Genomic DNA, 23,089 nt, shown 5'->3' with positions numbered 1-23,089 from the left:
GCCTCCGTCCCAGCGGCAAAGCCCGTCCTACTCCCTGAAGTGAGGAGACTGGACCATTCCAGGAAGATGCCTCCTCCACGTACGACTCCCCCCGTCGGAGGTCCTCCATCATGAGAACTGGAGCGCCCAACGGAGAATGTAGAGGACGGGACAGAAGGTTCGCCAGCGGAAGTTTCGACATACAGGAGGGTGATAGGCCTCATTAGGCGTCACCACAGGCTGGACGAACCTGAGCCCTCTACTGACTAAGTCTGGCTCTCAAGTCTCAGCAGGCTGGTGGATGCGCCTGTACAAAAGAGGCCCTCGCTAGCCCTCCCTTTGGCTAAGGATGTGAAGCTGGGTATGGCGCACGTTGACAAGATCGTGGCCAACCACGCGGAAGCTCCCAAGAGCCAGAGCGCCTCTAGACTTCTCCAGGGCCTGAAGACGCAGAGCTGGTTCTACCTCCCTGAAGGACACCGCGCGGGGCCCTGCTCGGTGGAGCCAGCAGTCGCCATCCTGGGACAAGGAGCAGCAGAGGAGAGGGCTACCACTGCCCCGGTTTGTTTCTCCCCTGCGGAGACTTCCGTGATGGAGGAGCTGGTCAAGGACCTGGTTCACGTGTCATCGTGGCTGGATTGGTGGGCCTCCACGCTGGTGGGATTCCAGTTCTCGCACGACCTCGCAATCCCGGAGAATCAGGCCTTGCTGAAGGAGCTGATTAGCTCGGGAGGTAAGGCCCTGAAGTTCCTATCCTATCAATCCATAGCGCAGGCCGCCAACTGGATACTGCGGAAAAGGGACACTGTGCTCAGCAAACTAGTAAGGAGGCTCCCTGACAGAGAAACGAGGTCCCTGAGGAGCCTGCCACTGTGTGACGACTCAGTGTTCCCCCTCAAGGCGGTGGAAGAGACGGTGGAGAGGGTTAGGAAACTAAAGGATGCGGGAGAACCCAGACCCCCTCCATCGAGAAGACCCGCCCATAGAAGGACACCCTCCGACGTCTCTCTCCCTCCTCGCGCCTCACCTAACCAACCCAGGAGAGACGCCCCTACTACATCCTGGCAAGAACCTTCGCAGCCCTCCCGTAGAGGAACACCGGCGGCGCAGTCAGCCTTCAGGCCTTCCTATTCGGCCGCCAGAAGAGGTCGATCGGGCCGCGCCTCTCGAAGGAGATAGGGAGAGAGGCCCCCTACTCCTGCCGAAGCCTCAGGTGGGGGGATGCCTCAAACATTCTTGGCAAGCATGGCGAGACCACGGATCGGATCCGTGGACCGTGACAGTCCTGAAAGAAGGGTACAGGTTGCCCTTCCTGGTGGACCCCCCCACCTCTGATACTAGATCTTCAGGCGGAATGGTTGGCTCCGAAAGACCCCTTGAGAAGGACGGCCCTACAAGAAGAGGTCTATGCGATGCTGGCGAAAGGGGCAATAGAACCAGTCAAGAACCCGGGTCCAGGGTTCTACAGCAGACTCTTCCTGGTGGAGAAAGCGACAGGGTGCTGGAGACCAGTCATAGACCTCTCAGCCCTCAACAGGTTCGTGTGCATGACCGACTTCAAGATGGACACTCCGAAGTCGGTCCTAGCGGCCTCGAGGGAGGGAGACTTCATGATGTTCATAGACCTCAAGGACGCATACTTCCAGATCCCTGTCCACCCCTCCAGCAGGAAGTACCTAAGGGTAAAATGGGGTACCCAAATGTTGCAGTTCAAGACCCTCTGCTTCGGTCTGTCCACAGCCCCTCAGGTCTTCACGAGGGTCTTCGCAACAGTCTCAGCCTGGTCACACGAACAGGATATCCGCCTGATTCGGTACCTGGACGACTGGTTGTTGCTTTCAGCCTCGGGAAGTACTGAGGGAGCAAGGCGCGAAGCTCCTGCAGTTCTGCAACGTCCTGGGCATCACCATCAACCTGGAGAAGTCCCAACTGATACCCTCCACCAGGATGACCTACCTCGGGATGGTCCTAGACTCCCGGTTGGCGAGAGCCTTCCCTGCCGCGGAGAGACTGGACAACTTGAACCAGATCCTACGGCCCTTCCTGTCGGATCAGCCCAGGAGAGCCAGTGACTGGCGGAGACTCATAGGCCACCTCGTGTCATTAGAGAAGCTAGTCCCACAGGGGAGACTCAAACTCAGGGGAGTACAATGGAACCTGAAGGAGACCTGGAACCAGAGTGACTCCCCGCACAAGGTGGTCCCGATGTCCCCGGAGACGAAGGAGGTCCTCGAGTGCTGGCACGACAGATCGAACACCCTCAAGGGGATGCCCTTCGCAGCCTACCCTCCGGAGATGCTCCTGTTCACGGACGCATCCAAGGAGGGTTGGGGTGCTCATCTCCTTGACAGCACAGCAAGAGGAAGGTGGTTAGCCGAAGAGAAGAACCTGCACATAAACGTACTGGAAATGATGGCAGTGCAAAGAGCGTGCCTAGAGTTCGTTCAGCGGCTCCGGGGAAACACCGTGGCACTGATGTGCGACAACGCCACGGTAGTGGCCTTCATAAAGAAGCAAGGAGGACTAAAATCGAAGGAGTTGTGCGACATCACGTTGGAGTTTCTGGAATGGGCCTAAATGGAGCAGATCAAGATCTCGGCCAGATTCATCCCAGGGAAGAGAAACGTCCTGGCCGACGGCCTCAGCAGAATCGGTCAAGTGGTAGGGTCCGAGTGGTCCTTGCACCCAGAAGTGGCCAAGACTCTAATTCAGAAGTGGGGCTCGCCAGTGATAGACCTCTTCGCCACGAGACTGAACGCACAGCTCCCCGTGTTTTGTTCTCCTGTGCCAGATCCGGGGGCGGCGTTCGAGGACGCCTTCCAACACCCTTGGGACAACCTCAACGTTTACGCCTTCCCTCCCTTCGGAATGCTCAGGCAAGTCCTCAACAGGGTGAGGCGAGCGGACAACCTGTGGATTATTTTGGTAGCTCCCTGGTGGACGGAGAGAAAGTGGTTCGCGGATCTAAAGGAACTGGCGCGCCTTCCACCTTGGCCCCTTCCGGACAGACCAGACCTTCTCCGGCAACCACACTTTCAGAGGTTCCACAAAAACCCTCGGTCCGTCTGCCTTCACGCATGGAGGTTATTGAGCATCTCCTGAGGAAGGAAGGGTATTCGGCGAAGACGGCAACAAGGATGTCAGGGTACCTGAGACGTTCGTCAGCCGCTGTGTACCAGGCGAAGTGGGCTACCTTCACGAAGTGGTGCGTCTCGAAGAACATCAAGCCGTTGAAAGCCTCCATCCTGGAGATAGCTGACTTCCTAGTCTATCTCAGGGACGAGGTAAATATGTCCATCCCAGCCATTAAAGGAGTCCGAGCCGCCCTAGGACAAGTCTTCCTCCTGAAGGGCATTGACCTGGGTTCCTCCAGACACATCTTGATGCTCATCAAGAGCTTTGAGCAATCGTACCCCCCTCAGGCAGTTAGGTTACCCCAGTGGGACGTGGCTAGAGTCCTGAAGATGCTGTCAGAACCTCCCTTCGAACCCCTAAAGGACATCTTGGACAAAGAGCTCACCCTTAAGACAGTTTTTCTGTTAGCGATGGCATAAGCAAAACGGGTAGGGGAGCTTCATGGACTTTCTTACAAGGTGTCACACTCGAAGGGTTGGCGTGAAGCTACTTTCAGGTCCGTACCATCCTTCGTGGCCAAGACCCAGAACCCAACAGTCTGGGACCCCAAGTTTGAAGGATTCTCGGTGCCGGCAATCCCCTGTTCGGACAACCCGAGGGACTTGTGGCTGTGCCCTGTCAGAGCGGTACGGTAGTACTTAGAGAGGACAGCCAGACTTCGACCCGAAATCAAGAGTCTGTTCGTCTCTTCAGGATTAGTAAAGAAACCAATCTCCATAAATACGATCTCCTTCTGGCTACGGCAGGTGATCATGAGAGCCTACAGTAGTGTAGGGGTTCCTCTTCCGGGGAAGCCTAGACCCCACGACATCAGAGGGCTTAGTACTTCGTTGGCCTTTGAGAAGAACATGGCAGTCGGCCAAATCCTGAGGGCAGGTACATGGGCTAGTCAGTCAACCTTCACAGATCACTACTTGAAGGAGTGTTCGAGGAGGTCCCCGGATGGATTCTCTCTCGGTCCCGTCATTTCAGCGCTTCAAAAGATTTAAAGGTGTAGCCCCAGGGAAACCACGGGCAATAAGTCCAAGAGACGCAGGTTCCTTCCTTACCCCCTCTGTTCCCCTATTACCTTCCCTGAAATGACCCTAAAATCCTTTAACTACCATGGGATACATCGTCAGTGAATGAATACGTCTCCAAGGATATTTACAGAGGTGAGTTACTTAGACACTAAGATAATGTTTTGGGTAGTTTTCCCTATTTCTCGTGTTTTCTCTTGGGGGGTCAGCAGAACCTAGCCTCCTATCTAGGTTCCCCTTTTCTCTGCTCATCACGGTCTCTGGGTCCTGTGGGACACTCCCACCTCCTAAGGTATAAGTTTCCTAAGAAAGTAGTTCGAGGTAAGTACTCCGTGTTGGAACAAATCACAAGTTTTAAGTAATTTGTATTTTTCCTAACAGTACTTACCTTGAACTACTTTCGGGTTATGGCCCGCCCATCCTACCCCGAGTGCCTTACAGGACTTAGTAGAAACCTATCTGTCAAAAACTTACTGGAGATCGAGACCTGAGCAAGCATGCTCTCTGACCCCGGGTCGTCTCTGGGCGCGTATCACTCCGCCAGAGGTTACCCCGCATAGAAAACAGGAGTAGGGTAAACTACACAAAATTCTGGTCGGTTGGAAGGAGATCCCAGATACTCCTAAGAAAGTAGTTCGAAGTAAGTACTGTTAGGAAAAATACAAATTACTTAAAATTTGTGATTTTTCCTAACTATACAAACCTTAGCTATTTAATCAAACTTGCCCGCCAGCCCTATCCCCCGTGAAGTCCTACCTCTAAGCAAAGTGAGCTCAAGCACAGGTGTGTGTGTGTGTGGGGGGGGTAGCAAGCTACCCTCCCTACCCCCCGCTAACTAGCAGTGGGGCAGTAAACCCTCGTTAAAATTCTATTGGTTCATCATTTCAGCTACGCCGAAAGTAATTACCCATATTAAATAGCTAAAGTTTGTATAGTTAGGAAAAATACAAATTACCTACGAATTTGTAATGTTTGTATTAACTGTTCTTCGTTAGAACATGGCAAATGCAATAGAGATGCAACTTGTGCAAATGGTAAGGAACATCGTAAATCAAACGATAAAAGTTGTAGAGAATACAAGAAAGAAGCTACCATCTTAAAAGCAAATTCTGAACATATTAGTGTAGGCCATCCAAAGAATTTACTTGATCGGTAACTTAATTTTGCTCAAGCTGTTACGGTGCCACAAAAAAGTAATAATCCACTACCTGTTATTACCATAGGGGCACAAGTGGTAGCACCTGCCCCGTCAGATGCATCGCCTTTAGTAGTAGTGGTCCAGCCATCTGGGTCAACTGCTTGACCTGTTGAAATACAATAAAAACCTCCAAAGAGGTTAAGATGGCTTCCACCACCTCAAAAGTACCATCACAGTCAGAATCCTCATCAGGTGCGTCTCCCCTAGAGGTGGTAGCCCAGCCTTCTGGGTCAAGTACTCAACCTGTTGAAGTTTACGCACAATCCTCCAAGGAAGATTGGAAAACAAGAGCTTCCAAGGCAGAAACGGTCCCCCTCATTCTCACCTTCATCCACACCCATTAAGTGCCTCTCTGCTCATAATCTTAAGGCTGATGTAAACAAAGATAACAGAAAGAAAGAAAAGAAGAGCAGTGCCATAATAAAACCATCCATCTCTAGGCCGTATCTGGCTCCATCTGAGAAGTCCCAGAAGATAAATAAGACAAAGGAAAATAATAATAAAAGATAATATCCATCATTGAGTGGAACTGCAGATGTTTAAATACTAGTATTGATCAAATAACTTTAACCACGGTTTCAGACGCGAAGATAATTTGTCTACAGGAAACAAAAAGGTCAGCAACAAAGCATTTAATCCTGGGCTCAATTATCTTTTTTGTAGATCTCCTCCTTTGCAAGCTGCAAGAGCTCAAGGTGGCACAGGTTTCATTATTCACAAATATGTAAAATTTAAAACCATCCCCCTCAATACACCACTACAGGCATGTGCTGATAAAACACATATCCGGAAAAAAACTACTTATTGCTTGCTATATCTTGAACCATCTTTAAAACTTTTATTCTTAAACCATGCTGGGAATCCAAGAAGTCTTTAGACTCTCTGACCTCCAATACCTGATGAATTAGCTCCCTGGCCCTTTTATTTTAATGGGGGATTTTAATGCCAAGCATACTTTATGGGGTTGGAAACATGTGTGGTAGATGGGGTAACCTTATTGAAGAATTAATCAATAATAATGATCTAATACTAATGAATGATGGTTCTCCAACTAGTTATGATGTATTCCACAACTCTGCATCAGCCATTGATTTGTCGATCTTTTCCTCGTTCATTTGATTGGATTGCCTTTAGTCAGTCAACCAACACCTACATGGCAGTGATCATTGGCCAATAATGTAAAATTATGCCCACAATCTTCCTTTTCCATGTTCACCTAAATGGAAGATAGATGAAGCAGACTGAATATCTCATGAGAACTGTGCACACACACTGATAGAGAGGATGGTTACTTTACATCCGCAATACATGCTTATCAACATCTTTCAAATGTTATTGAGGATAATTCTAGCAATTTTATACCTAAAACATATGGTTTACCTCATCGCTCTGTGGTTCCTTAGTGGAGTAAAAAATGTTCCAATGCAAGAAAAGTGACCTGAACTTGCTTCAGAAGATATTTGAGAATGAACTACGAAGCAGATAGAATAGCGTACCTCAGAGCCTATGCCAAACAAAAAAGAACTATTAAAAAAGCAAAGAGAGCATCTTGGAGGAAATACAGTACATATCTAATATAAATACCAAAACTCCTCCTTAGGAAATATGGGACAAGATTAGAAAGCTTCAAGGCAAGTTTGTCCCTAGACCTTTACCAATATTAAGGGAAAATGTATTAAGTGCTGACAATTATTCCCTAGCATTTCAACAAATTAGAGCAACATCATCTATTGTTCCTCCTGCTTCTTCCAATATTGAAGCCTTTAACTTTTAGTATGGAGGGGATGCAAAATGCTATCACTAGCTCGTCTTTGACGGTCCCATGTGAGAATGGCACCCGATATGAAATGATTTCACATCTCCCAGTGGATACTATTATTATTATTATTAATTATTATTATTATTATTATTATTATTATTATTATTATTATTATTATTATTATTATTATTATTATTAGCTAAGCTACAACCCTAGTTGAAATAGGAAGATGCTATAAGCCAAAGGGCTCCAACAGGGAAAATTAGTCCTCTGAGGAAAGGAAATAAGGAAATAAATAAACGGTATAAGAAGTAATGAAAAACTAAAATAAAATATTTTAAAAATATTAACTTTGAAACAGATACAGTATTTGATATATAAACTATAAAAGGACGTAGAGTACTGTATAGTATTGAGCCATATGATGGAGAAGGCCAGACTCTTAGAATTAACTGCGTACCTAGAATTACGAAGAGGATGGAACTGTCCGGGAAGATCTGAATGTAAAGGATGGTCAGAATTATAAAAAATCTTATGCAACATGCATAATGAAGTAATTGAACAACGATGCCAGAGATTAATATCAAAATCAGGTATAAGAAATTTAATAGACTGTAAGTTCCTGTCCAACAAATTAAGATGAGAATCAGCAGCTGAAGACCAGACAGGAAAACAAGACTTGAAACAAGGTAAAATGAAAGGATTAAAATACTTCTTCAGAATAGATTGATCACCAATGAAAGACTTTCTCAATAAGCCAATTTTTTGTACAGTTGAAGAAGACAGACCTAATGTGTTTCTCAAAAGTAAATTTGCTGTAGAGAATCACACCTAAAATTTTAAAAGAATCATACAAAGTTAAAGAAACATTATCAATGCTGAGATCAAGATGTTGAGGAGCCACTGTCCTTGACCTACTTACAATCATACTTTGAGTTTTGTTAGGATTCAACTTCATACCCCATAATTTGCACCATACACTAATTTTACCTAACTCTCTATTAAGGGATTCAGCAACCCGAGATCTATATTTAGGAGATACATTTGATGCAAAGAGAGTAGCATCATCTACATATGCAACAAGCTTGTTTTCTAGACCAAACCACATGTCATGTGTGTATTGTATGAAAAGTAATGGGCCAAACACACTACCCTGTTGAACACCAGATATCACATTCCTATACTCACTATGGTGCCCATCAACAACAGCTCTTTATGATCTATTACTTAAAAATTCAATAATGATGTTAAGAAACGACCCACCTAACCGTTGTGTTTGAAAACAAGGCCCTCGTGATTAACACAATCAAAGGCAGCACTAAAATCAAAGCCAATCATATGAACTTCCAGACCATAATCAAGGGATTTCTGTACAGTATTGGAGATTTTAAGAAGGGCATCACATGATCCAAGGCCTTTACAAAAACGCAGTACATTGTCTGTTCCTTCACGGCTGGAGACTATCCAGCCTCTCCTTTTGGAGACCAACTGCAAAGCAGCTTTGCAGATGTTTCCAAGTCTTCTGCAGTAGTTTACTAGGCAAAGTGGAAAATTTTCTGTGATTGGTGTCCTAGGGGGAATATTGCTCCACTCAAGACCACTATTCCCCTTGTTGCAGACATTTTGGTGTTCGTAAGGAACAAGAATGCCCTTTCAGTTACTGCGGTGAAAGGGTACCGCTTGGCTTTGAGCCAAGTATTCAGACTGAAAATAGTTGATCTCTCCGACTCTTGGGAACTCTCAACTCTGATTAGGAGTTTTGAGGAGACTTGCCTTCCTCAAAAACTCAAACCCCCTTCCTAGTATGTGACTGAAGTACTACAGGCTTTAAAACAAGCCCCATACGATCCTATGTATAAAGCCTTAGAAAGAGACCTTACCTTAAAGACTGCCTTTCCCCTTGCCTTAGCTTCAGCCAAGAGATTGAGTGAATTACACTGTCTGTCTCATCTTATGTCACATTCCAGAGACTGGAGAGAAATATCTTTGTCCTTTGTTCCTGAATTTGTGGCGAAAACCCAAAATCCGGTTGATAATGATCTCAGGTTTGACTGTCACGATCTTGTCTCTCAAAGAGGTAACTGATTACCTGGATGACATGTTACTATGTCCTGTAAGAGCAGTGCTTATGTATTTTAAAAGAATGCAGTAACTTAGACCTAAAATCTCCAATTTGTTTGTGACCACTGGCCGCTCCAAAAGAAAGTATCCAGAACACAATTTCTTTCTGGTTGAGAGAAACTATCATGTTAGCCTATAAATCCTTAGGGGAAGTATCTCCAAGGGCCCACCCTCGACCACATGATATACATGGGCTTGCTGCAACTAGAGCGTTCTGCAAAAACCACTCTGTAGCTCAAGTTCTAAAAGCTGGAGTTTGGAAGAGACAAACCACTTTTATGAACTTTTACCTTAGAGATGGCATACACAGGTCTTTAGAAATCTTTTCTATATGCCCTATTGTAGCTGCACAACTAGTAATCTAACTATAAGCTCATATGGGACATTTAACTGCTCCAATCTCAGGTATTATTTATTCTCTGCATTATAAGGCTATGTAATTGGCATTAGGGCTGATTGTGATCTTGATTGGACTTCAGCCTTCACTTGGAATCCACCCTCATGCAAGTGAGAATGTTTTGAAATTTAGTATCTGTTGATATATTTGATGATATATTAAAATTTTTGATAATATGCAACACTTGATGTTCATATCACTTCACCTTGGCAAAGTATTTAATTCTCTATAATTGAACATAAAGCCCTGCCTCTTTATGAGCTTGGTACACTGTTCACAAATAACTCACTATGACCCAACCTGAGTCATTTACCAAATGTCTTGCCTCAACTGTCCTGTAAGTCTTTGACCAGAAAGGTGTTGTGAGGAAGCGTTTTGAACAAGCGTTATGCGTCATGCTCAGCAGTGGCCTAGCAATGAAGCATAATGCTATCAAACCAATTTGTTTGGATTGTCTGGTCTTAGAAAACGAAACTAGAAATAACCCATATAAATGACTCGGGTTTGTATAGGTAGGAAAAATACAAATTGTATAAAATTTGTAGTATGCCTATTCTGTTTTCTTGTTATTAATGTCATAACAGTATTTCCATTCTATTGTCTTGTCATTCCTATTACTTATTTTCTTTTTTGCTTATATATTTTCCATTCTGTAGGTATCTACTCCCCCTGGATCTGCAAGAATTTCTTATACGAATGAGAAAACAGGTGGCAAAATGGACTTTAGCAAAATTACTAGAGACCGTCCCACACCTGGCAGCACCATGGGTCAGAAGAAAGGTTGGTTAATATGTAAAGTATTTCCTTGAAACTAATTATTTATTTACCAAACTTATACATTTTTTTTTTCCTAATCACTTACTAATAATGAATTTGAAAGAAATAATTTAAAAGATTTTAGAATATATTCTTATGTAGGGATATGTTTATTATCATAAATGAAAATAGTAGGGCTTCTATTTGAATGCAGTAAAGCACTCTGTAAATAGAAAGAAAGCATTTGTTAATGAAAAAATACCTTTATTCTAAAGTTCTTATTTGATTTTGAAATATTGTAATCCTTTAACAATTCTTAAAATATTTAGCATTATAAATGAAGTAAGCTAGCTTGGAGGAGGTAAGCATATTGGCAAATTCTTAATTGTTTTGATGATTCATACATGCGATAACATTGATAATATTCTCAAAGCATGAGATTTCCAACCTTAGAAAAAAAAAAAGGTAAAACAAAAGTTTTCTCTCTTTCCTCTGTATCCATCCCATCCAAGAGACTGACTTGTGTTAGATCACCCTTATTAGAGAGGGTGAACCTGTGCCTGCTAGCTTGTTAAAACTAGCAAACTTAGTTCTTCATTAATTTTTGTTTTTGTGCAGCTTGTTCAACCAGTTTCGAGCTCTCCAGTTTTGTTTATTTATTGTTTTGCCTCTTGTTAGTAGCATTTAGAATAAGAATAATATATCTTTTCTTATCAAGAGCTTGGTCACTAAAGCTCATGAAGAGCTGGATACAGTCTATCCCTCTCCTGAAATTTAGAGCTCATGAGAGTGGTTGCATAGCTATCCATCTTAAGTTTATTTAAAAATGTTATAATTGGAAGTAGTAATGGCTGCTGCTCAATGGCATAGCAAATTAGTATTTGCTAGACATTATTTGGTTTGCTGATAGGGATTATTTGACTCTAGGTCTAATAATTTCAGTGGGGTATGTGTTAATTTAAGGAATTTTCTTTTATGTATACTTATATAGTTTGTAATATTAGTACTGTAATTAATTTTTTAGTTTTTCAATATTTAACTTAGCCGGTGATTATAATAGCTGCAACTCTGTTGCTCGACAGAAAACTCTAAGGTAAAACTCGCCAGTGATCGCTACACAGGTTGCGGGTGTGCCCAACAGCGCCATCTGTCGTCCAGATACCCAGTACTCAATGTAAACAAAGACTCAATTTTCTCTCTGTCGTGCTACCGACAAGACGTACTTACTCGCTGTTGCTAAACTGGATTTGTTTTCACAACTAATTGGTGAAGTACACTATTCTAGTTTTGAGCTTTCGCTGTGCAGGCTTTCTCTTCACAAATCCTTGAACTCTTTTTGATTACGGATTCTTTGTTGATGATTTTTTGATAGTTTTTGAATTCCCCTTTGACCAATTCAAAATGGCTGACCCTTCACAAGTCCCAAAATTTAGGAAGTGCAATGCTAGGGACTGTTCAAGGCGTCTTCCGAAGGCCTCTATCGACCCTCACACTGTTTGTTCCAATTGTCGGGATAAAACCTGTCAATTGGAAGATCGATGTGAGGAGTGCGTTGGGCTTTCGGAATTCGATTTTATCGAATTCCAAAAGTATACACGTAGGCTAGAGAGAGATAGAGTTAGGAGAAGTTCCTCTCGTTCTATTGACATTTCCTCTCCTCATGCCCCACAACCTATTCCTTCCCCTGTAGTGGTTGCTCCTAATCCCCTTCTGGCACTCAGGAATCTTCGATGGCTGATATGATGCGTGCCATCCAAACTCTGGGTGAGAGAGTTGAGTCCCTGGCTAGTGACCGTAATCAGCTCATGGCGGATGTGAAGGAGCTGAAGTGTAAAAGTGCAGTGGGAAGTGTTAAAGTGAGTGATAGTGTTGTGGATAGTGTTGCGCTTGAGGGTTCGTCTGTTCGTGCCTGTCGTCCTCCTAGTCCGGGACCTCTTGCAAGCTCCCAAGTCCAGGGGAGAAGCAATGTCGTACGACAAATGGGTTCGAGAGGCTTTAATCAGAGAACAGACGTTCCCTCCGTGGTATCGGGCGTATCTACCCAAGATCGCCCCTGCCTAACAAAGACGAGAGAGCCCATTTATACCTCGTCTTCGGAAGGTGTTTCTCGCAAGAAACCATGGACCAAGGTCTCACGACCATTAAAGCGCAAGTCGGTCCCTTCCGCACAAGTCCAACGGCCCAGCTGTAGCCACTGGGTCAGTTCGGACTCGCTGCAGTCATCCGATGACTGCTCACCTCCTAAGAGAGGCAAAGCGGTACCGCTTCAGACAGTTACACCGTCTGTCGCCGCACCTGCTCCTGTAGACCCTAAGTGGTCTTTACTGCAAGACATGCAGTCTCAACTAACGTCGCTTATGCAGGACTTTCGTGCGGAGAAGGTTGCTGCCGCACCAGCTAGTGCAGCTCCTTGCCTACAACCACCCACACGATCGGTTGTGCGTCCTGGGGACGCTGAGGTAACCTTCTCACGCACTCCAGTTGAGAGAGTTCCGCCACCCATGCGTTCCAGTGTGATCTGCCAGCCGCATGTTGACGTTCAGCGACGCACGGAGGTATCCGTTGACGTTCGTGAGGTTCAACAACCGTCAGAGTTGTTTTGTTTTGACGCGGTGCGTCAACCTCCGCAACCCAGTGTGGTTGCCACTGCTCACCCACATCAGTCCAGACAGTCTGGAGTAGACGCTGTGCGTCCCCGCGCTGCTATGGTTGTTGCCAGCTCACAGACTGGGCAGCAGTTCCATGACGTTGCGTCCGGCTCAGTCACGAATGCACCCGTGCGACCGGACTCAGCTAACCAGCCGTTACCCACTCTGTTGCTGTTCCCTCATCAGTTCTCGGATGAGGGACTTTCTGATGATGATGGTGCTGCACACGTAGATGAACCGCATTCAGAACTGGACGAGCCTAAGTCTACGCAACCCTCTTTGGACTTTAGGAAAGTTTTGGCCCTGTTCAAAGAGATGTTTCCGGACCAGTTTGTGTCTGTGGCTCCGCGTTCTCCTCCGTCAGAGTTTGTGTTAGGCATGCCGTCAACCACTCCTGCCTTTACTAGACTCGTCCTCGCACGCTCGTCCAAGAGAGCTTTGCGGGTGATAGGAGAATGGCTGCAGTCCAAAAAGAGTTTAGGGAAGACAGCTTTTACGTTTCCCCCTGCTAGACTCTCTTCTAGATCGAGCGTCTGGTATGCCACGGGAGAAGTTCTCGGCTTGGGAGTTCCTGCCTCTGCCCAGGGCGACTTCTCAAGTCTTGTAGACTCTCCCCGCCGCCTTGCCATGAGACGCTCAAAGATATGTTGGTCATCTTCGGACCTGGACCACCTTTTGAAAGGTATCTTTAGAGCCTTCGAAGTTTTTAACTTCTTAGACTGGTGTCTAGGAGCTCTAAGCAGAAAGATCTCGCCGACAGAGAAGGAGACTTCCTTGCTCATTATGTCCTGCATGGACAAGGCCGTACGTGATGGGTCTAATGAGCTTGCTGCATCGTTTGTGTCCGGAGTCCTTAAGAAGCGTGAAAACCTATGCTCATTCCTTTCAGCTGGAGTTACACCATGCCAGAGATCCGAACTTCTGTTTGCTCCTCTTTCCAAGTGCCTTTTTCCAGAGGACCTGATTAAGGAAATTGCCGCTTCTTTGATACAGAAGGATACTCACGATCTTGTTGCGTCCTCAGCTCGCAAAGCCACCCCTTTGCCTACCTTGTCAGCTAGACCAAGGATGGACACTCCAGCGTCCCGTTTTATTCCGCCCTTTCGTGGCAGAGCCTCCAGCAGAGGAGGTGCTCGTGCCGAAGGGAGACGTGGAAAGAAGAAAGGAACCAAGTCCTTTAAGGGCAGAGTCTGACTGCCAGCTTCTTCAGACAGCAGTGGGAGCCAGACTCAAGAACTTCTGGCAGACCTGGGAAAAGAGAGGCGCAGATGCACAATCTGTGAAGTTGCTCAGAGAGGGGTACAAGATCCCGTTTGTACGAAAACCCCCTCTAGCAACGTCTCCCATCGATCTCTCTCCCAGGTACAGAGAGGAAGACAAGAGACGAGCATTGAAACAGGAAGTGTCTCTCTTACTAGAGAAGGGAGCGGTAGTCAAAGTCCCGGACCATCAAACCCCGGGATTCTACAACCGTCTCTTGGTGTCAAAGAAGACAGGAGGGTGGAGGCCGGTGCTAGACGTCAGTGTGCTGAATGTCTTTGTCACAAAGCAGACGTTCTCCATGGAGACCACAAAGTCGGTTCTAGCAGCGGTCAGAAGGGAAGACTGGATGGTCTCGTTAGACCTAAGGGACGCCTACTTCCACGTCCCCATCCACCCGGACTCCCAACCTTTTCTGAGATTCGTTTTCGAAAAGGTTGTCTACCAGTTTCAAGCCCTGTGCTTTGGCCTAAGCACAGCTCCTCTTGTGTTTACGAGGCTGATGAGGAATGTAGCCAAATTCCTTCATTTAGCGGACATCCGAGCCTCCCTCTATTTGGACGACTGGCTTCTCAGAGCTTCCTCCAGTCGTCGCTGTCTGAAGGATCTAAAGTGGACTCTAGATCTGACCAAGGAATTGGGTCTCCTTGTCAATATGGAAAAGTCACAAGTGTTCCCATCCCAAACTATTGTGTATTTAGGGATGGAGATTCACAGTCTAGCTTTTCGGGCTTTTCCGTCGGCCCCCAGAACAAGCCAAGCCCAGCTATGCATCCAGGACATGCTGAAGAAGGAACGATGTTCAGTCAGGAAGTGGATGAGTCTGATAGGGACGCTATCATCCCTGGAACAGTTTGTGTCATTAGGAAGACTACACCTCCGTCCTCTTCAATATCACCTAGCATTTCAATGGAAAAAGGACAAGACGCTAGAAGCGGTCTCGATCCCCATTTCCGAGAAGATGAAGTCTTGCCTGACGTGGTGGAAGGACAGTATCAGCCTCAGAGAGGGTCTGCCCCTGGCTGTTCAGACTCCCAATCACGTTCTCTTCTCGGACGCATCGGACGTAGGCTGGGGCGCGACACTAGATGGTCGGGAATGCTCGGGAATATGGAACTCGAGTCAAAAGTCAATGCATATCAACTGCAAGGAGCTACTGGCAGTACATCTGGCCTTGAAAAGCTTCAGGTCTCTCCTTCAAGGCAAAGTGGTGGAGGTGAACTCGGACAACACCACGGCTTTGGCGTACATCTCCAAGCAAGGAGGGACCCACTCACTGACATTGTACGAGATCGCAAGGGACCTGCTCACCTGGTCAAAAGGTCTAAACATATCGCTAGTAACGAGGTTCATCCAAGGCAACTTGAATGTCATGGCAGATTGTCTCAGTCGGAAGGGACAAGTCATTCCAACAGAATGGACCCTCCACAAGGATGTATGCAAGAGACTTTGGGCCACTTGGGGCCAGCCAACCATAGATCTCTTTGCAACCTCGATGACCAAGAGGCTCCCAATATATTGTTCACCAATCCCGGACCCAGCAGCAGTTCATATAGATGCCTTTCTCCTAGATTGGTCACATCTAGATCTCTACGCATTCCCACCGTTCAAGATTGTCAACAAGGTACTGCAGAAGTTCGCCTCTCACGAAGGGACAAGGTTGACGCTAGTTGCTCCCCTCTGGCCCGCGAGAGAATGGTTCACCGAGGTACTTCGATGGCTAGTAGACGTTCCCAGAACTCTTCCTCTAAGGGTGGACCTTCCACGTCAGCCACACGTAAAGAAGGTACACCAAAGCCTCCACGCTCTTCGTCTGACTGCCTTCAGACTATCGAAAGACTCTCGAGAGCTAGAGGCTTTTCGAAGGAGGCAGCCAGAGCGATTGCTAGAGCAAGGAGAACATCCACCCTTAGAGTCTACCAATCGAAGTGGGAAGTCTTCCGAAACTGGTGCAAGTCAGTATCTGTATCCTCGACCAGTACCTCTGTAACTCAAATAGCTGACTTCCTCTTATACCTGAGGAAAGAACGATCTCTTTCAGCTCCCACTATCAAGGGTTACAGAAGCATGTTGGCATCAGTCTTCCGTCACAGAGGCTTAGATCTTTCCAACAATAAAGATCTACAGGACCTCCTTAAGTCTTTTGAGACCACGAAGGAGCGTCGTTTGGTTACACCTGGTTGGAATTTAGACGTGGTACTAAGATTCCTTATGTCAGACAGGTTCGAGCCGCTACAATCAGCCTCCCTGAAAGATCTCACCTTAAAGACTCTTTTCCTGGTATGCTTAGCCACAGCTAAAAGAGTCAGTGAGATTCATGCCTTCAGCAAGAACATCGGATTTTCGTCAGAAAAAGCTACATGTTCACTACAACTTGGTTTTCTAGCCAAAAACGAGCTGCCTTCTCGACCTTGGCCGAAATCGTTCGATATTCCAAGCTTATCGAATATGGTTGGCAATGAACTAGAAAGAGTCTTATGCCCTGTGAGAGCTCTTAAGTTCTATTTAAAACGAACTAAACCTTTACGAGGCCTGTCTGAAGCTTTATGGTGTTCAGTTAAGAAACCATCTTTGCCTATGTCAAAGAATGCTTTATCCTATTTTATCAGACTGTTAATACGAGAAGCTCATTCCCATCTGAGTGAGGAAGACCAAGCTTTGCTGAAGGTAAGGACACATGAAGTTAGAGCTGTCGCAACTTCCGTGGCCTTTAAACAAAGTAGATCTCTGCGAAGTATAATGGACGCAACCTATTGGAGAAGCAAGTCAGTGTTCGCGTCTTTTTATCTCAAGGATGTCCAGTCTCTTTACGAGAACTGCTACACACTGGGACCATTCTTAGCAGCGAGTGCAGTAGTGGGTGAGGGCTCAACCACTACAATTCCCTAATTCCATAACCTTTTTAATCTTTCTCTTGAAATGTTTTTATTGTTGTTTTTGGGTTGTCCGGAAGGCTAAGAAGCCTTTCGCATCCTGGTTGATTTGGCGGGTGGTCAAAGTCATTTCTTGAGAGCGCCTAGATTAGAGGTTTTGATGAGGTCCTGTGGTATGGGTTGCAACCCTTGATACTTCAGATCCTAGGGGTCGATCAGCATCCTAAGAGGATTGCGAGGCTCCGTAAGGAAGACGTACTTAAAAAGGCAGAGTAATTGTTCAAGTCGACTTCCTTACCAGGTACCTATTTATTTTGTTTTTGTTATTTTGATAACTTCTAAAATGAAATAAAAACTCTTAGCTCATAATAATGTAAACATATATTGCTGGTCTCTACCCACCCCCCTGGGTGTGAATCAGCTATTATAATCACCGGCTAAGTTAAATATTGAAAAATGTTATTTTGATAATAAAATAAATTTTTGAATATACTTACCCGGTGATTATAAATTAAAGGACCCTCCCTTCCTCCCCAATAGAGATGCAGTGGAACGAGGAGAAAATTGAGTCTTTGTTTACATTGAGTACTGGGTATCTGGACGACAGATGGCGCTGTTGGGCACACCCGCAACCTGTGTAGCGATCGCTGGCGAGTTTTACCTTAGAGTTTTCTGTCGAGCAACAGAGTTGCAGCTATTATAATCACCGGGTAAGTATATTCAAAAATTTATTTTATTATCAAAATAACATTTTTATTATGTTCTTTCTCTTAAGTCGTTTTAAAATTACAATATCGTTTGCTATGAAGTTTTGAATTAATATGTAAGAGTTGTTTAAGTCATTACTCGAAAGGGAAAGTCCAAAATTTAGGTTATTTACCTAAACAAGGACCTATCTCTATGAATGGTTCATCAAAGAAAAGTAAAAATCTCCGATCATTCCAAACATCAAACTTATTATGGATTGTTTAGATTAAAGTGTTTAAGGTGACATATACTACATCAAATTGTTAGATTATCCAACTTTAGGGTTTAATATTTCATTACTTTTCTTCACTTAACCCCTATCTCCCTACTTTTAGTGATTTAAAGAAATTTTGAAGACCCATTAGAGGTCTCTTATGACTTCAATACCTTGACGAAGTAAGGTTGCTTGCTTAAACAGGCTAGCAGACTTGGGATTGTCTTCTTGAATGAGAGTTATATAGTACCAGCTGGTCTCCTGGAGGGGAGGGATAGAAAATATTTTATTTTTAAGGTTGAGAAACTCAAAATTTACGAATATTAACAATGCGACTCACAGGTAAATATAAAAATAATTAGTTTTATTCTATTTTTTTCTTTGCATTAGTATGCCTCACAGTGTTGTTTGGCATTTATTTTCTACTATAGAAGAATGATTGTTATAGTTTTATCGATGCCAAATAGTATTTAAGTCTACATTATCTTAAGTTTTAAGTTATTCAGGCACTGTCAGATGTGTTTTAAGTTATTCAGGCACTGTCAGATGTCTTTGTGTTTTGGGTCTCATACTGTTGAATTACTCAATGTGTATAGTTGGTAATTTCTGGAATATGTATAGATATAGCTTGCTTGCTCAGGGAAGGCTGGATTAGTTTTTTTACATGCATATTACAAAGTACTGTACAGTAGCTTTTAGTTACAGTACTGAGGATAGTTTCTTATCAGATATATATAATTCTGTTACCATACTACTGTATTTAATTTTGGTATGTATTTTGCAATGGTGTATTTTGAGTGTTTGGTCTGTGATATAAAGCAGGAACAAAATTATTTCGTAAACATACGTACCATTGCTTAACTTGAAATGTCTGAATAAAATTTTATTTCACCCATCAATACAGTGCCCCTAGCTAAGTTAACTAATACTGAATAACACTCAATTGTGGTTGTTCATAATTTTGATTTAACATTGAGAGCCAGTCTAGGTTGTGATGGTATAAGTATATATTCCCATGCATATACAAACCTTTCATCCTTTAAAGGTGGGATATGTCTTCAGTGTCACGTGAAATAGCCACTGAATTGTTAACAATATACTAGTTGATAATGACATGTTGTGTGATGGGGAAGCCCTGCCCACCTGGCGGCAACAAAATAGCAACTTATGTATTTGGCTGCACTGGGTACAGACATCACTGTGCTGCTTTATTGACTGTTGGATCTTTTCTTATATTTGTTAGTGAAAAGTATTTTTAATGCTCTCACGTGTAAGCAAAAGTGCACCAATAGGAAAGTATGAGGTGAAGTGAAATTTGGTCTTTTGGTGATACAAACCTTCTAAACCCTTTGTGTTGTGTACAGTTGAGAAGGGGGGGGGACTTTAAACAACCCCCCCTTTTTGGAATGTTCTTGCTCTTCTAACCAGGAAGACTATTAACTTGGAGCTTAACCTGTCTCACACCATGGTAGTTTCTCTGTCTTGTTAGGGATTAGCTAATTTGGAACCAAGTGTCGCCTGTACCTGCGTGCCCTTTAGTGAAAATTATTCGTCTGGTGGGCACATCCTTCACCGATAGTGTTCCCTGAATAGTAATTCCTGTGTAGTGCAGTAACATTAAGTGTTCAAGTACTCCCCTATGACAAAACCCCAGTGTAATGTTTTGTTTTGCAGCAGAGGAAGCTGTTGTAGATTCTCCTCAGAAGGAGCACACAACTGCTCTATGACAGCAAGGAGAATGGTTGCCAAGAGGAAGAGGAGAATATCCCCTATTTTTCGCTACCAATCTCTTCTCCTTCCTCTATTCCCTTTGTCAAATTTTTCTTCCATATAGCGATCGGTCTCCACCTTTTGGAAGGGGTGATGGTACTCTTCCACTATCTGGTACCTTTTGGGTCTGCCAAGCAAGTGTGAACCAATGTTACAGTCACAAGTAGTCGTCGACGTACGACCTATGCGACCTGACTTCGACTTTACAACCACTTTTTTACTGTGGTGATGTCACAAATATGTCGGAAATAGTACACTAATAGGAAAAAGTTTCCTTGGAAATAATCTATTTTCTTGTATAAAAATGAACTAATTTTTTTTCGTAAGTTAGTATATTCTTTTATTGATAACATATCGTATCCATTTTCAGTAAAAAAATACATTAAGAAAAGTTTTAATATCTGTCGAGTTCATATCATATGTCTGGTGATGTAATATTACCGGCAGAAAGCGAGCAGCCAATAAAGTGATTTCTTTCTAATAGGCTAACAATTAGTATAAGTATTCCCATTATGGAAGTATCAAGTCCTATCGGTTTTTATGAGCACTACTTAGCGTAAATTTAACTCTACACTAGTATTATTTCATCGCTGATAATAGATCAATATTTATCTAAGGAAAGTACATTAATAGGACAAATATTTTTGTAGAAATATATTTTTTTTTACATTATAAAAATTGAATACATTTGCTGGGTAAGTTAGTATTTCCTTTAATTTCTTGGAAGAAAAAAAGGAAAGGGTTTTACATACAGTATTTCGCTAGTCATTCCTTGTCGAGTTCACATCATGTGTCTTGTGACGTCATATGTATGTCAGAAGGCCCTGGCAAACTGAATGATTTCCTTTCGGTGTGTTACCGAGCAATCTTATTATATATCGAATCATGGAGTAATGAAACCAAAAATTTCTAATAATATCTAAAGAAATACGAAGATTTAAGGGTGAATTAAAAAAGAGAGAGAGAGAGAGAGAGAGAGAGAGAGAGAGAGAGAGAGAGTATATGAATGTGTCAGTCAGTGATCGTGAGCCTAGTGATGTGTCATTTCATCAGTTTCAGGTGAATGGTCCTAACCGGACTGATTTCCAGCACTGTACGGTAGGGTGATGGGGAAATCATTCAAACTGTCTACTCATGCAAATGTGAAACTCGCTCATCAACTGGTATTTTCAAGGTCGGTTAGTGATCATTAATCTGGTGTGATAGCACCACGGTTTTATCAGTTGCTGCTGAAGTGTCCTATCTTGGACAGATGTCCAGCACTGTACAGTAGGCCAATAAGGCTATCTTTTGCACTACGCGTGCTGTTACTGAGTGTAGCAGATGGAGCGCTCACACTGACAGGTGCTCGAGTGATGTTAGAGGTTGTGAGCTTGATGTAACCACTACCACTGTTCATTTTAAAGCTGTTAAAGAGTTTTCTCACCAATTGATACATTTGGGGTCTGTCAGCATGGTGAAACTGGTGCAACAGTGACTGCTTGCACCAGTACCAAGTGATCTGCCCTTCTGGACTAAACACACAAGTCCTAGGAAATTGAAGGTAAAAATATGCTGTAGTGTAAAGCTATCTTCTTATTTTCTTTCTGATTCATCCGAGAAGGAACAGGAGGTCTAGTCCAGGAAGGCCAATCGGTCCTGTGTAAAGGCGGGTTTACACGGCCGAACATCTCGCCGAGCCCGGTTGTCGAACCTACTTGTAGAACGGCTCGAAGAGCTTTCAGACAGTACATCGAACTTCAGTGTGCCTCGTGCTAAAACAAGGTCAACACGTCTCTCGACCAGGACGATCTGATAGCCATTGCTTTAGCAGTGGCACTAAGAAGGAAAACAAAAGATCAAAGTGGACGATGGATTGGCCACTAAAAAGAGAGAAACTTTACACACCAACTTGCTTGTTGCTTTAAAATTAGAGCCAGATGACTGGCACAATTATTTGCGTATGGATGAAGACACGTACATTGATCTACTGAATCATGTCAGCCCTTTCATTACTTATGAAGATACAACTATGAGAAAGGCCATAACTCCATATGAAAGATTGAGTGTCACTTTACGCTATTTAGCAACAGGAAGGAGTTTTTCTTCGTCACGGTGTCTCGTGTGCAGTCAGGCTCGAGTTCTTTCAATATTTCACGCAGAGCCTCTATTCCTTTGTTTCTGGCTACTTTACTGGAATAGTCTTTTGATTTAACTTTCCATAAAGCTGGATGAGCCCGATATTCATGTATGAAATCAAGTACGACTTCCTTCTCATTCTTGCTTCCATTAATGGCAGTCATTATTCATTTCTTTGATGATGTTTCCTCTAGCAGGTTTGAATAACAACTGAGGTTCGATGCTCGACACCCGTTCAAACGTTCATACCGTTCGTCAAACAATGTAGCTCCGCCCACAAAAGTGAAGATGAGCCTGACTTTCATCGAGCCGTTCGACGAGCGCACTCGACAACCAAATAGCCCGTTTACACGCTCAAACATCAATTCAAACACAGGGTTGTCGAACCAGGCTCGACGAGCTGTTCGCCCGTGTAAACCCCGCTTAAGGCAGGTCAAATGTGCCAACATTCTAAAGGCTGCAGTTGAGCACGCTGGTCGAACGGCTGTTAGCCAGTTGCCAATCAGTCCTCATTGGGATGATAATCCCTGTGTAGTGCAGTGTCAGTGAGTGTTCCTAGTGCATCCCTTTGTGACAAAATCCCCAGTGTAGTGTTTTGTGTTACAACTGAGGATGCTTTTTTATATTTCTCCTTAGAGGGAGAGTAGTGATAATTGGTCACCCAAATCATAACTCCTCTGTAACAGCAAAGGGAAGGAGAGTTTATTGTTTCTCTTACTCTGTAATTTCTCTTCCCTCCTCCATTCCATTCATTGATTAATTTTTTCTTTATAGCGATTGCTCTGCACTTTTTGGAGAGAGCGATCACAAGTCTGATGTTACAGTCAATGCTGTTTCATCAGTTGCGGGTGAAAAGTCCTACTATGACTGGTTTCCAGCATTGTACAGTAAGCCAATAGAGGTATCATTAACTCTACTCCCTCGTGCCAATATGGAGGTCACACATCAGCTTGTACCTTTGTGGTCGGTGAGCAATCAAGAGCCCGGTGTGACAGCCACCACTTTTTCATCAGTTACAGGTGAACGGTCCTAACCAGACAGATCTGCAGCACCATATGTTAGGCTGATAGGAGTGTTATTCACTCATCTTCGTGC

The 23,089-nt window shown here is 44.1% G+C and overlaps 1 protein-coding gene across 1 annotated transcript in view; it reads left to right on the top strand.

Moving 5' to 3' along the window:
• Positions 1-23,089, top strand: part of LOC137653914 (uncharacterized) — an 89,913-nt gene that overhangs the window by 28,017 nt on the left and 38,807 nt on the right. The window contains exon 4 of the mRNA XM_068387542.1: positions 10,265-10,388. Coding sequence (XP_068243643.1) covers positions 10,265-10,388 — 124 coding nt within the window. The remainder of the gene's footprint in view (positions 1-10,264; positions 10,389-23,089) is intronic.

Source organism: Palaemon carinicauda, chromosome 15 (assembly GCF_036898095.1).
Source record: "Palaemon carinicauda isolate YSFRI2023 chromosome 15, ASM3689809v2, whole genome shotgun sequence".
Classification (NCBI taxonomy): Eukaryota; Metazoa; Arthropoda; class Malacostraca; order Decapoda; family Palaemonidae; genus Palaemon; species Palaemon carinicauda.
Note: the sequence above shows the minus strand (reverse complement) of the source record. Positions and strands in the feature narration are given on the sequence as shown.